Source organism: Phyllobates terribilis, unplaced genomic scaffold (assembly GCF_046119375.1).
Source record: "Phyllobates terribilis strain yellow unplaced genomic scaffold, ASM4611937v1 Scaffold_3__8_contigs__length_932513732, whole genome shotgun sequence".
Taxonomy (NCBI): domain Eukaryota; kingdom Metazoa; phylum Chordata; class Amphibia; order Anura; family Dendrobatidae; genus Phyllobates; species Phyllobates terribilis.
In genome coordinates this window covers 892,215,446-892,228,501 of record NW_027362763.1, presented here as the reverse complement: position 1 = coordinate 892,228,501, position 13,056 = coordinate 892,215,446, and the positions used below count along the sequence as shown (strand labels likewise).

At 38.4% G+C, this 13,056-nt stretch overlaps 1 protein-coding gene across 18 annotated transcripts in view; it reads left to right on the top strand.

Annotated features, from left to right (window-relative positions):
* Positions 1–13,056, top strand: part of SYNE1 (spectrin repeat containing nuclear envelope protein 1) — a 613,834-nt gene that overhangs the window by 259,540 nt on the left and 341,238 nt on the right. For 16 of the 18 annotated variants that reach the window (XM_073672712.1, XM_073672713.1, XM_073672718.1 and 13 more), the window contains 4 exons: positions 2,328–2,440; positions 5,809–5,977; positions 10,046–10,142; positions 10,331–10,533. In XM_073672712.1, the coding sequence (XP_073528813.1) occupies positions 2,328–2,440; positions 5,809–5,977; positions 10,046–10,142; positions 10,331–10,533 (582 nt within the window). Of the gene's footprint in view, positions 1–2,005; positions 2,025–2,068; positions 2,234–2,327; positions 2,441–5,808; positions 5,978–10,045; positions 10,143–10,330; positions 10,534–13,056 lie in introns of those variants that run through there. The other 2 variants (XM_073672727.1, XM_073672726.1) reach the window with 2 other exon arrangements.

Below are 13,056 nucleotides of genomic sequence, written 5' to 3'. Positions count from 1 at the left end.
GTTATCAAATTCAAAATGTTCACTATACACCTTAATAAAATCCTTGAGGGGTATAGTTTCCAAAATGGGGTCACTTGTGGGGGAGCTCCACTGTTTAGGCACATCAGGGGCTCTCCAAATGCGACATGGTGTCCGCTAACAAATTGAATGGAAAATCGGCTCAAATTGTTAGCGGACGCCATGTTGCGTTTGGAGAGCCCCTGTGTGCCCAAACATTGGAGCTCCCCCACAAGTGACCCCATTTTGGAAACTAGACCCCCCAAGGCACCTATCTAGATGCATAGTGAGCACTTGGAACCCCCATGTGCTTCACAAATTGATTCATAAAAATGAAAAAGTGTTTTTTTTTTCACTTTTTCATTTTTACGAATCAATTTGTGAAGCACCTGGGGGTTCCAAGTGCTCACTATGCATCTAGATAGGTGCCTTGGGGGGTCTAGTTTCCAAAATGGGGTCACTTGTGGGGGAGCTCCAATATTTGGGCACACAGGGGCTCTCCAAACGCAACATGGCGTCCGCTAATTATTCAAGCAAATTTTACAATCAAAAAGTCAAATGGCGCTCCTTCCCTTCTGAGCCCTGCCGTGCGCCCAAACAGTGTTTTTTCCCCACATATGGGGTATCAGCGTGCCCAGGGGAAATTGCACAACAAATTTTGGGGTCCATTTTTTCTTGTTACCCCTGTGAAAATAAAAAAAATTGGGTCTAAAGTAACATTTTTGTGAAAAAAGTTAAATATTATCTTTTTTCTTCCACATTCCAAAAATTCCTGTGAAGCACCTGAAGGGTTAATAAAGTTCTTGAATGTGGTTTTGGGCACCTTGAGGGGTGCAGTTTTTAGAATGGTGTCACTTTTGAGTATTTTCTGTCATAAAGACCTCTCAAAGTGACTTCAAATATGATGTGGTCTCTAAAAAAATGGTTTTGTAAATTTTGTTGGAAAAATGAGAAATCGCTGGTCAACTTTTAACCCTTATAGCTCCCTAAGAAAAAAAAAATTTTGGTTCCAAAATTGTGCTGATGTAAAGTAGACATGTGGGAAATGTTATTTATTAACTCTTTTGTGTGACATATCTCTCTGATTTAAGGGCATAAAAATTCAAATTTTCAAAATTGCAAAATTTTCAAAATTTTTGCCACATTTCCGTTTTTTTCACAAATAAACGCAAGTGATATCGATGAAATTTTACCACAATCATGAAGTACAATATGTCACGAAAAAACAATCTCAGAATCAGGGGGATCCATTGAAGCCTTCCAGAGTAATTACCTCATAAAGTGACAGTGGTCAGAATTGTAAAAATTGGCCTGGTCATTAACGTGCAAACCACCCTCGGGGGTTAAGGGGTTAATATACGAGACACTTGACTCTGAGAACAGTTGAATTCCATAGCTCCATCTTTTTGGCTTTTGCATGACTTCACTCTCAGAATAATAAGCTTCCTGACATCTGGTGATAAATTTGGCTTTGTTTTTGCCATGTTATAACCTAAAAACACACAATAAAATAATCATTTAGGCAACATTCGACTACCCATGACAAAACATGCAAAACATTTGGCCCAGCAAATGTTGAAAACTAACACAGAAAGGGATAAAACAATGTCAAACACAATTTTCTTCCTTATAGCTGACAACCATTTGCTTCCGGTTTACTAAAATCACCAGGAAAATGACATCAAAACAACCAGACAGAAGTAATCACACTTTTTTAAAAAATGCTAAATTTTTGGTCACTACTGTATGTGGTCATTTAGACTTCACACCCTATGTAACATAGTGTCACCCCTTGACCAATCACAAAGCCAATTTTTTGTCAATTCAATGGATATTCTATATTTGTGGTAAGGTGAAGACTGATGAGCTATTAATCAAAAAAGCTGGAAATGATTTTCGTGCTCTTATCCCGTAAATGCAGTACGGGCACTAAATCATACAGACCAAATTTTCTCATGCGGAAATACACTGGAAGTCTGATTCCAATCAATAGACCTCAGATCTGTTTTCAGGGAAACCCTTGAAAAGTAAGAGGCAGTGCCAGTTCTGCATCTCTTTAGATGCCAAAATCCTGATCAGGTTCAGTCCTTGAGCACATTTGCTGTAGGCTTTCGACTGATCTATACAAAGCGTTTATTAAGACGAGCTTTCATGACGGGATAAAATTGCATGCCACTGTGACAGATAAAATTTCCGAGCACACAAATACTGAACAGTGACTCATCGCTGCAGCCTGGTGCTTTATATATTTTTTTTCCGGTAACACAGCCAAATCGTTTTCTGTGTTTTCATTTCAATATATGCATTTTTTTTTCTCATTTTCCAAATAGGACGTACTTAAGAATCTGGATGGTTATAAAAAGGCTTTTCAGGAGATCCACCGCTCACGATCTGTCAACGGAGTTCCCGTCCCTATAGAGCAGCTCGAGGACATGGCAGAAAGGTAAAAGAGAATTACAGGCGTTATCCCCATTATTAGCATTGATTGTTTAAAATTGGCCCGAGGCAGCAGAAAGGGACGGAGAAGGGGATGTGATCCTGTAGGAATGTAACAAGATGCTTCATGTCAATTATTGTATGGCATAGACAGATAGATATTATAGCTGCGATTGATCCGAATATTACTCGGCTACGACACAAATTCATCTTCTATAGATGAGACCTGATACATTGAAACACTTTATATCTGTGAGATATTGTCCATAGAATTAGATCTGCATTATAGGTTAGTTACCAAGGAGATCAGCAACTAATTGTGAGCCTGGCACCCGGGCACTTAGTGTACAGCAAGCTTATGTGGATTTGCTCCGAGGATTTCCACTTTTTTGGAATTGTCTAATATTATAAGAGTGTCACTGTTTTAGATTCATTTTTTACTTTGGTTTTAGATGTGGAAACAAGATAATATATCATGATTAATAAGATAATATGACTGACCTTGCTACTTAGTTTATTTGAAAGCTATTTTATGCTATAGTCTGATTCTAGGTTTTTATTAATAGTATTTCAATAAATGCTAGACACATTTACACAGATATTAGAGCCAGGTAGAACCAGATTGCCTGGCAGTGCCACCTTTCATAGATATCCATATAAAATGCCCAAAGAAGACAGGCAACGGAAGCAACTATCTTATTAAATTGACCAGAGATTACCATGTGGTTTCATAGTTCAATGTTAATTTACAATGCTGTACATTTATAAAACACATATGTATCAACTCCGTAGATGTGGTGCATGATAATATGAAAAATGAAGCACTTTTACGAACTAGACAAATGTTAAATCACCCACCCTAGACTATCTATATAATGTTACACTTATTTGCAACTTGCTCAGACCGTTATACTATCCACACTCACTTTATTACATAATGACATGCTGGCCTATCTCTTTGTTTGATAAAAGCTAGCACATAAACACATTTGCAAATGGACTCTTTATAGTGAAATAGGTCAGGAACTCTAGTGCCAACTATTAGAAGTAGCAATTCTAAAAGTCAATATCGACCCTTTAAATGGCCTTGCTACACGGCTTAGGATAAGAAGCATTTGCAGAAACGTGTTTCTGGGTGTTTGCCCCTCATCAGTGCAAAGCTGGAAAACTGGTATCGCAGGATGAGAGGTCTCTGACCCTCTGACAGGGGATTAAGGGATACAATTTCTTCTGGTGGAGAGCTCCTAGTCAGCATAGGAAGACTTACAGAGCATGCAATGGGAAGTTAAATTATTATAATTGAATAAATAATTATTTCAATTCCCAGAGGAGCATTGAATGGCCAGTTATTCTCTGTATGCCAACACGGCGCTCTCCACAAGGAAAAACTTTACACCTTAGGACCCATAAACAAAAAAGGTACACAATAAATTCACAAATAGATTGTATTAAAGGCTTGTGTCACGACAGAGATAAATATGGTACATTGATGTAGCCTATGGTTTATACTCAGACAGTGGAATAAAATGATAGCTTGATACCTGAGATCCTCTGTTTTATTATTAAAGGGAATCTGTCAGTAGAATCAATCCTGCTAAACCGCTATTTTATTCCAGAGGCACAGATCTCCCTGAGAATCTGACTCCGGAACTTATTTTAATTTAAAGAGGCATTATCATTGTGAGACATGTAATGACTGACAGTCTGCTCTCCTGGTTTACATGTCTCACACTGATAACACACCTTTCATTTAAAATAAGTTCTGCAGGCAGATTCTTCAGGAGATCTATGCCCTGCCCATAGATCTTAACAGCTCATTTACATATTAAGAAAAATGTGCATTTCTCTGAAATAAGATATCAGTTTACATAAATCAAGATGGTATAGCAGGATTGATTCTAGTGCCATATTCCCTTTAATAATGCTTCCTGCATGTATTATTTAAATAGATTTTGAGTTGTCATTTTATGGCTAATTCTACCCGGAAGCCTGTAGGAGTTATATACTATACTGCTATTCGTTATTGGCACCCATGAAGTTTAAGTGCATAATGTGGAATACTTCCTGAAAAAAAGAATCAAGTGAACAGTTTTTTGGTATAGAGCACTCGTGTTAAATACAAAAGAGCAAATGATAAACAATAATTTAAAACAAAAAACAATGGGAGGGAAAAATATAAAAGCCTAAACCTTGCTGTGTCACTAGTATTGGCACCCTTTACATTAATTTAGCATGGAAACACATTTTGACTCGCCTGTGGTAAATCACAAAAGAGATCACTTGTGATTAATTGTCGGTGCCCATGTTACATGAATTAGCCAATGAATGATGACTTCAGTGTTTTAAAAAGCCACATGGTAGGCCCTGTTCCTTAGTCACAATGGTGAAGACAAATCTGTCTGAGGACATCAGAACTGCTCTTATTAGCAAACACAAGACTTCCGAAGGGTACAAGGCCATCTTCAAGGACCTTGGTATCCCAGTTTCAACAGTGTGCAATGTTATTTAGAAGTTTGCCAAGCATGGAACAATCCAGAACCTCCCTGGACGTGGGGAAAGAGGAAAATTGACAGGCGATGTCTTCGAAGGTTGGTGTGAGTGGTGGAAATAACACTACGTCAAACATCCAAAGACCTGAAGGCTAACCTGGAACAGTCTGGGGTCATGGTTTCAACAAGTACCATATGACGCACACTAAACCAAGCAGAATTTTATGGGCGGAGGCCAAGGAAGAAAGCATTGCTGAAGAAAAAACATAAAAAGGAGCAACTGATCTTTGCCAAAGAGTACCTTGACAAACCACAATCCTTCTGGAAAAATGTTCTGTGGACAGATGAAATAAAAATAGAGCTTTTTGGCAATGCAAAGCAGCAGTTTGTTTACAAATGGCGCAATGAAGCTTATAAGGAAAAGAACACCTGACCAACAGTTAAGCATGGTGGAGGATCCATAATGCTGTGCGGTTGCTTTTAGCCGTTTATCGTGTAAAACGGCTAAAAGTAAATAGACATGGGTAATTTGAGTTAGTTTTTATTATGTAGAGCACACTCTTCTAGCGTTCAAAACTTATTTGTTTCGTAACATTGGCTGCAAGTATATATATATATATATATATATATATATATATATATATATACATATATATATATATATATATATATATACAGTATATATAATATGCATTGTCATTGTTACATTTTGGACCTTTCCCTTGCCAAATTCTGTTTTGAAAAAATGAAAAGTGGAAATTTGAATTTCCATTTTTTGTGTCCGGAGTTCTCAATTCTTAGATCTCAGTTACAAAGATTAATATTTAACAACATTATACATTGTACACCATTGTATACTGTAAAACAAATGTTTGGTTTTCTGCAGATTCAGCTTTGTGGCCTCCGCCTCCCAGCTTCATGTGATGAAGTTAGAGTTCATGGAATTAAAGTATCGTCTTTTGGCACTGTTAGTGCTAGCAGAATCTAAGCTCAAATCCTGGATCATAAAATACGGCAGAAGAGAATCTGTGGAATTGCTGTTACAAAACTATATTGTAAGTAAAGTAAATTATCAAAAACTGTGTCTTGTACATGATGTGTTAGAATATATCATATTACCATCTGTGTGTTATAAAGTGTTACTGAAAGAAGTCTCCCTCATGAATATTATTTTTTTATGAATCTATGTATAAGTAGTGTGTGTGTGCGTATTAATATACTCACCTACCGCCACCTTCTCTGGAATCCAACGTCGTTCTGCTCATCTTCTAAGTGACGTCACTTCTCTTCGGACTACTTAGTTCACACTATACTATATTCTTGAGCTGGAAGTGGCTTTTACAATGTAAGCCTATAGTGTCTTGTTCTGATGCTTCACAGGTTACATTGGAAAAGCCACTTCCGGGTCACGCAAAGTGCAGTGTGACTTGTAGAGTCTGAAGAGCGGTGACATCGCTGAGAAGAGGAGCAGAACAACAATGGATCCCAGAGTAGGTGGCGGTAGATGAGTATATCTACAGTGGGTACGGAAAGTATTCAGACCCCTTTAAATTTTTCACTCTTTGTTTCATTGCAGCTGTTTGGTAAATTCTAAAAAGTTAATTTTTTTTTCTCATTATTGTATACTCTGCACCCCATCTTGACTGAATAAAACAGAAATGTGGAAAGTTTTGCCTTTATTTAAAAAGAAAAACTGAAATATCACATGGTTATAAGTATTCAGACCCTTTGCTCAGACACTCATATTTAAGTCACATGCTGTCCATTTCCTTGTGATCCTCCTTGAGATTGTTCTACTCCTTCATTGGAGCAGCTGTGTTTAATTAAACTGATAAGACTTGATTTGGAAAGGCACACACCTGTCTATATAAGACCTCACAGCTTACAGTGTATGTCAAACCAAATGAGAATCATGAGCTCAAAGGAACTGCCCAAGGAGCTCAGAGACAGAATTGTGGCAAGGCACAGATCTGGCCATGGTTACAATAGATTACTCAAGGTTCCTAAGAGCACAGTGGCCTCCATAATCCTTAAATGGAAGAAGTTTGGGACCACCAGAAGTCTTCCTAGACCTGGCCATCCAGCCAAACTGAGCAATCGTGGGAGAAGAGCCTTAGTGAGAGAAGTAAAGAAGAACCCCAATATCACTGTGGCTGAGCTCCAGAGATTCAATAGGGAGATGGGAGAAAGTTACACAAAGTCAACTATCACTGCAGCCCTACACCAGTCGGCCTTTATGGCAGAGTGGCCCGACGGAAGCCTCTCCTCAGAGCCCTAACCTAAACCCAATTGAGCATCTCTGGAGAGACCTGAAAATGGCTGTCCACCAACGTTCACCATCCAACCTGACGGAACTGGAGAGGTTCTGCAAGGAAGAATGGCAGAGGATCCCCAAATCCAGGTGTGAAAAACTTGTTGCATCATTCCCAAGACGACTCATGGCTGTAGTAGCTTAAAAGGGTGCTTCTACTCAATACTGAGAAAAAGGTCTGAATACTTATGACAATGTGATTTTTCTGTTTTTCTTTTTTAATAAATGTGCAAAAATTTCTACATTTCTGTTTTTGCAGTCAAGATGGGGTGCAGAGTGTACTTTAGTGAGAAAAAAATGAACTTTTTAGAATTTACCAAATGGCTGCAATGAAACAAAGAGTGAAAAATGTAAAGGGGTCTGAATACTTTCCATACCCATTGTATATACACAGATTTATTTAAAAGCTAATATTCAGGGGAGGGCTTCTTTAAAGCTAAAGTTTTCGGACTTACAATTGAAGTAAATTAATAAGCATTGATATTCATGAAAGAAGCCATATATACGTAGTTTATGTATGAGGGAGTTCCTATAATGGCCACAAGTGCTTTATCATGGGGATCTTCACAAACACATGTTGTGTATGGTCCACTTCAGAATAACTCACGCTTATTCTATTATGGCAAATTTCTAAGCAGTTTATGAATAGGACTGAATGTCTTGTGAACATCTCATTTCTAACCTCATCTAGTAAGAAAGGTTTTCCAGTAGGTGATCCAACCATTCCACGTTTGTCACCTTAATAAAAGGAAGAACCTTCAGCATCTATACTCTAACTCATTTGCAACATATACTTTTTTAGTCTGGCTGATACAGACATAGAAAGTATAAAAGAAATATGTAACATGAAGGGAATATTATGAAAGCTTCTGCTTCAGTTTTCTGAGATGAAAAAGTTGCAAATTTTGTCACATTTTGCGATTTTACGCCACTCTTGCCACTTTTGACTGGTAGGTGAGAACGTGGGCGTAGTTATAGATGCAAAATAGGTTATGTGGATGTCATGCTGATTGACAGCCGGCTCCCTGCTACCTAACTGTGGGGACAGCAGTCGACTGTCCGACAGCATGACTTCAGCAGTCGTGCTCGGTCGACAGCAGCCCAGGAGAAGAATGCTGGTCTGTTGACATAGATCAGTTGCAAAACCAGGAGTTGAATCATCTACAGGATTGGTCGGCTCTAGGTATAACAGGCAGGTAGTTGTCTCTATTAGCAATTACCTGCCTGTTAGTTTTTAGGCCCATAGTAAAAATAAAATAGCCATGGACCACCCCTTTAAGTGTTTGTAGATTGAACTAATTAGAAGACTTTGGTATCTAATTTGCTCCATGACCAAGGCTGTTCTTTGATACATTGTCCATCAGTATACATGTTCTGCTGACTACTGGCATTGTGCTCACACCTGTCATCAGCATTGTTACACTGTGTTAATGGTAAGAAGGCCATTATCTATATATAGTCCCTGAAAACACTGACCTGCTTGGTATGACGTCTAATGGTTTGAGGACAGAAGAGTCAGCGATTGAATACAGACCCTAGAAAAATGAATCTGTATAAAATGTCACCATGACAACATTTGTTGCAGAAATCATGACCTCCCATCTCCGTATTTTGGAGAACTCTTTTTCTGACCTGTGTGGTATCTAGATATGAAAGGATTTGTTCGGCTAACTGTCCTTGTATTTGTTTATTAGTCCTCCAATGGTGAAATCACAAATAGCCATCTAAATAGTGAATACAGCGCTAAAACTAAAATACAACTCAGAGAAAAAGTAAAAATCAAAAGGGAACCGTCAGGAGCTCCTCTTGTCTTGTAATCGCCTACACATAGAAATTTGCAGTATTAATGTATTAGAGTGATAAAATGATGTTAGGTTGGTCGTATTATCAGTGTGTATTGCTTGTGTTGGGAAATTTAATTTATTGGAATAGATAGCTGAATTTCTCCCAATTATAAGCAGCTGATCGTGATAATATACAAGGTACAGCGATGGGCACTGCAGGGTGCACTGTTATCAGCCTCCAGGGACTGGTATACTAAAGCCCCACATGCATTTCAGATGAACGATGAATGGTTTGGCCAGGAGCTATCTCGCCCAACTCTCCCATAGAGGCACACGCTTGGCTGAGCGCTGGTCTGTTCTCTAAGAGAGCAGCTTCCGGACTCTTGTGCTTGCGGTTTATATCTCAGAAAACAAAAAGATCAGCTGTCTGAAACTAGACATGTTGGGTACTTATCTCCAGCGACAATCATTTGTCCTGGAAACCCAAACACATTGGGCTGTCAGCTGAAGCTACCATTATTAGCGGGTTCTGCTGACATTAGTCTAATGTATAGGTGAGGCTTTAGAATTGTCTAAATCAGATATGAAGGAAGCTGTTCACGTCTTCTTACTTGTTGTAAAATAAAGAAATTTGAGGGGGACATGTCGTGCTCTTCTCTACATTGATGTACACTGCTATAGGGGCAGCAAAGGGGATAAGAGACCGAGCATTTCTATGTTCTCTATGAGATTATCTTCCTGCCAAATAAAAAGGGTTTGGGCAGTTGAATTCCAACCCCTTCATCCTTATATCCCCTGACAAAATCTGTTGGGGGACATTGGGTAAGGCCCTATAAACATTAGATGGTCAGAGGGTTTGGAAGAACTTTATCTAATGTGTATGTGGACCTTTTTAAACTAAGATACAATTCCCTATATTGAGCAAAGTTGAATCTTAGTCAATATTTGATTTCTTAAATCTTCCCAAATATATATGTATTACATTTTCTTTGGTTTGCCTAATGTTTTGCATATCTTTTGTATTACAGGCTTTTATTGATGCCAATCGCTTTTTTGAGCAATATGAATTTAGCAGTCAGACGCTAAAGCAGGCGGCTGAGTTGTATGTGAAAGCTGATGGATCAGGTAAGAGCCTTATGAACTTTTTTATTTAAAGTTTTATTAGCTAGTATCTACCAGTATCTGTTATCAGATAATCTGGATCTGGCGAGACTTGTTAGGTCTCCATTTTTATTTGTCTTATGGAAATGGGAATACAAATGGCTGAGTTTAATAATAAATGTACTTGCTGCATTTGTTTCATACTTGTTTAGCCGAAGAGACTGAGACTGTGACTAAATTTTTGAACGAGACTACGATTCAGTGGAGGAACCTGTCAGTGGAGGTGAGAAGCGTCAGAAGCATGCTCGAGGAAGTCATTAACAACTGGGACAAGTACAGCAGTACAGTAGCCAATTTACAAGCCTGGTTGGAAGATGCTGAAAAGATGCTGGATCAGCCAGAACATGCCAAAAAGGTGCGTAGAGCGTAGAGCGGGCATATATATTGTTCTCTACCACAGTTTATCTTGTGTTACACATCAATTCTAATAAGTAAACCTCACAAGATCATAAACGACCACGATCTGTCCGTCTTCCTTATAAATGCTACTAAGATTTCATGTTTCACCTACTCTTGGCATTGCGTTAATAAAGTGACGCGATCTCCAGGAGCAGATTCAAGCATCGTACACTTTGGCTACCGGACAGCCCTGTCTGGCTTTGTATCTCTCGTTGCTTATAAAGCTTTTGTTGTTTGATCTTCCCGCTGGAGTCACTCTGAATTTTTCTCCAGTCGTTTTTATTTGTTTCCGTATATATATACAATTAGGTTTTCTTACATCTGTTTAAGGGAACCTGTCTTGTTGTAAATGGTATCTGATCTGCAGGCAGGTTGTTATAGAGCGCTAGGAGCTGATCAGATAGATATACGTTTTTTGTGGGAAACATTTCAGTAAAACTTGCATTTTATTCAGTAAAATCCCTGGTGTTTGTACGTATATGAGTTCAGTGGGCAGTCCTATTCAGTGAATGATAGTCTTTCCTGTATATGCATGCAGAGACAGCTGTCAATCACAGATAGGACCGCCCACTGGACTCATATGCATTCGAACAACAGGGATTTCAATCAGCAAAATGCAAGTTAGGCCACGGCCCCACTATCAGTATTTGGTCAGTATTTTTTCTCAGGAGTGGGAGACAAAACCAGGAGTGGGTGATTAAATGCAGAATTGGTGACTTGTTTCTATTATACCTTTTCTCTGATTGTTCCTCACCTGGTTTTGGCTCCCACTCCTGAGAAAAAATACTGACCGAATACTGACAAATACTGATAGTGGGGCCGTGGCCTTATACTGAAGCTTTTCCAAAAAACCTACATATCATTCTGCTCAGCTTCTCCTCTATATTGTGCTGTCCACACACAGATTAGACTGCATGTACAATGTGACAGGTTCCCTTTAATACATTTATATATTTATTTATATATATACAGTACAGACCAAAAGTTGGGACACACCTTCTCATTCAAAGATTTTTCTGTATTTTCATGACTATGACAATTGTACATTCACACTGAAGGCATCAAAACTATGAATTAACACATGTGGAATTATATACTTAACAAAAAAGTGTGAAACAACTGAAAATATGTCTTATATTCTAGGTTCTTCAAAGTAGCCACCTTTTGCTTTGATGACTGCTTTGCACACTCTTGACATTCTCTTGATGAGCTTCAAGAGGTAGTCACCGGAAATGGTCTTCCAACAATCTTGAAGGAGTTCCCAGAGATGCTTAGCACTTGTTGGCCCTTTTGCCTTCACTCTGCGGTCCAGTATATTGATCCACCCCCATGCTTAATTGTTGTGAGATGTTCTCCTGAAATTCTGTGCCCCTTTTTCTCCACACATATTTTTGATCTTTGTGGCCAGAGTTCTATTTTAAACTCATCGGTCCACAGGACTTATTTCCAAAATGCATCAAGCTTGTTTAGATGTTCTTTTGCATACTTCGGACACTGAATTTTATGGTGATCACTCTTCCATGAAGGCCATATTTGTGCAGGTGTTTCTGAACAGTAGAACAATGTACCACAACTCCAGAGTCTGCTAAATCTTCCTGAAGGTCTTTTGCATTGAAGCAGGGGTTCTGATTTCCCTCTCTAGCAATCCTATGAGCAGCTCTCACTGCAATTTTGCTTGGTCTTCCAGACCTTATCTTGAGCTCCACTGTTCCTGTTAACTGCCTGTTTCTTAACTACATTTTGAACTGAGGAAAGGGCAACTTGAAAACGCTTTGCTATCTTCTTATAGCCTTCTCCTCCTTTGTGGGCCTCCACTATTTTCATTTTCAGAGTGCTAAGCAGCTGCTTAGAAGAACCCATGACTGCTGTTTTTTGGCACAAGGTTAGAGGAGGCTGAGCTTTTATAAAGCTGGGAAATTTGCATCACATGGCCTTTCCCAATGATGATAGTGAACAAGCCATAACCCTAACAGGATAATTAAGGTTTGAAACCTTGGTCAAAGTTATCTGAGCACACAAATCTCCAAGGGTGCCCAAATTTTTGCATCTGGGCATTTTCCTTTTTGTAATTTTTAAAATGTAAAAAATGACTATATACATACAGTATATATATATATATATATATATATATATATATATATATATATGTATACAGTATATATATATATATATATATATGTATACAGTATATATATATATTGTACCTAAAATATAAAGGAAAGGTGTCATCTTTAACTTTAGGGCTTTTAGAGATCATTTCATCTTCAACTTGGTTAACTGTTCACAATAACAGTAATTTTGACCAGGGGTACCCAAACTTTTACATGTCACTGTATATCAATTCACTTTAATATCAGGACATTACTTGTCATGGCATGTACTTTGGTTTGTTGGCTGTTCTACAGGTGGCAACCTTTTTCTGACTACTAGGTTTTACTGTAATCCCATGTAGAGCAGGCACTAATAGAACTTGTATAGG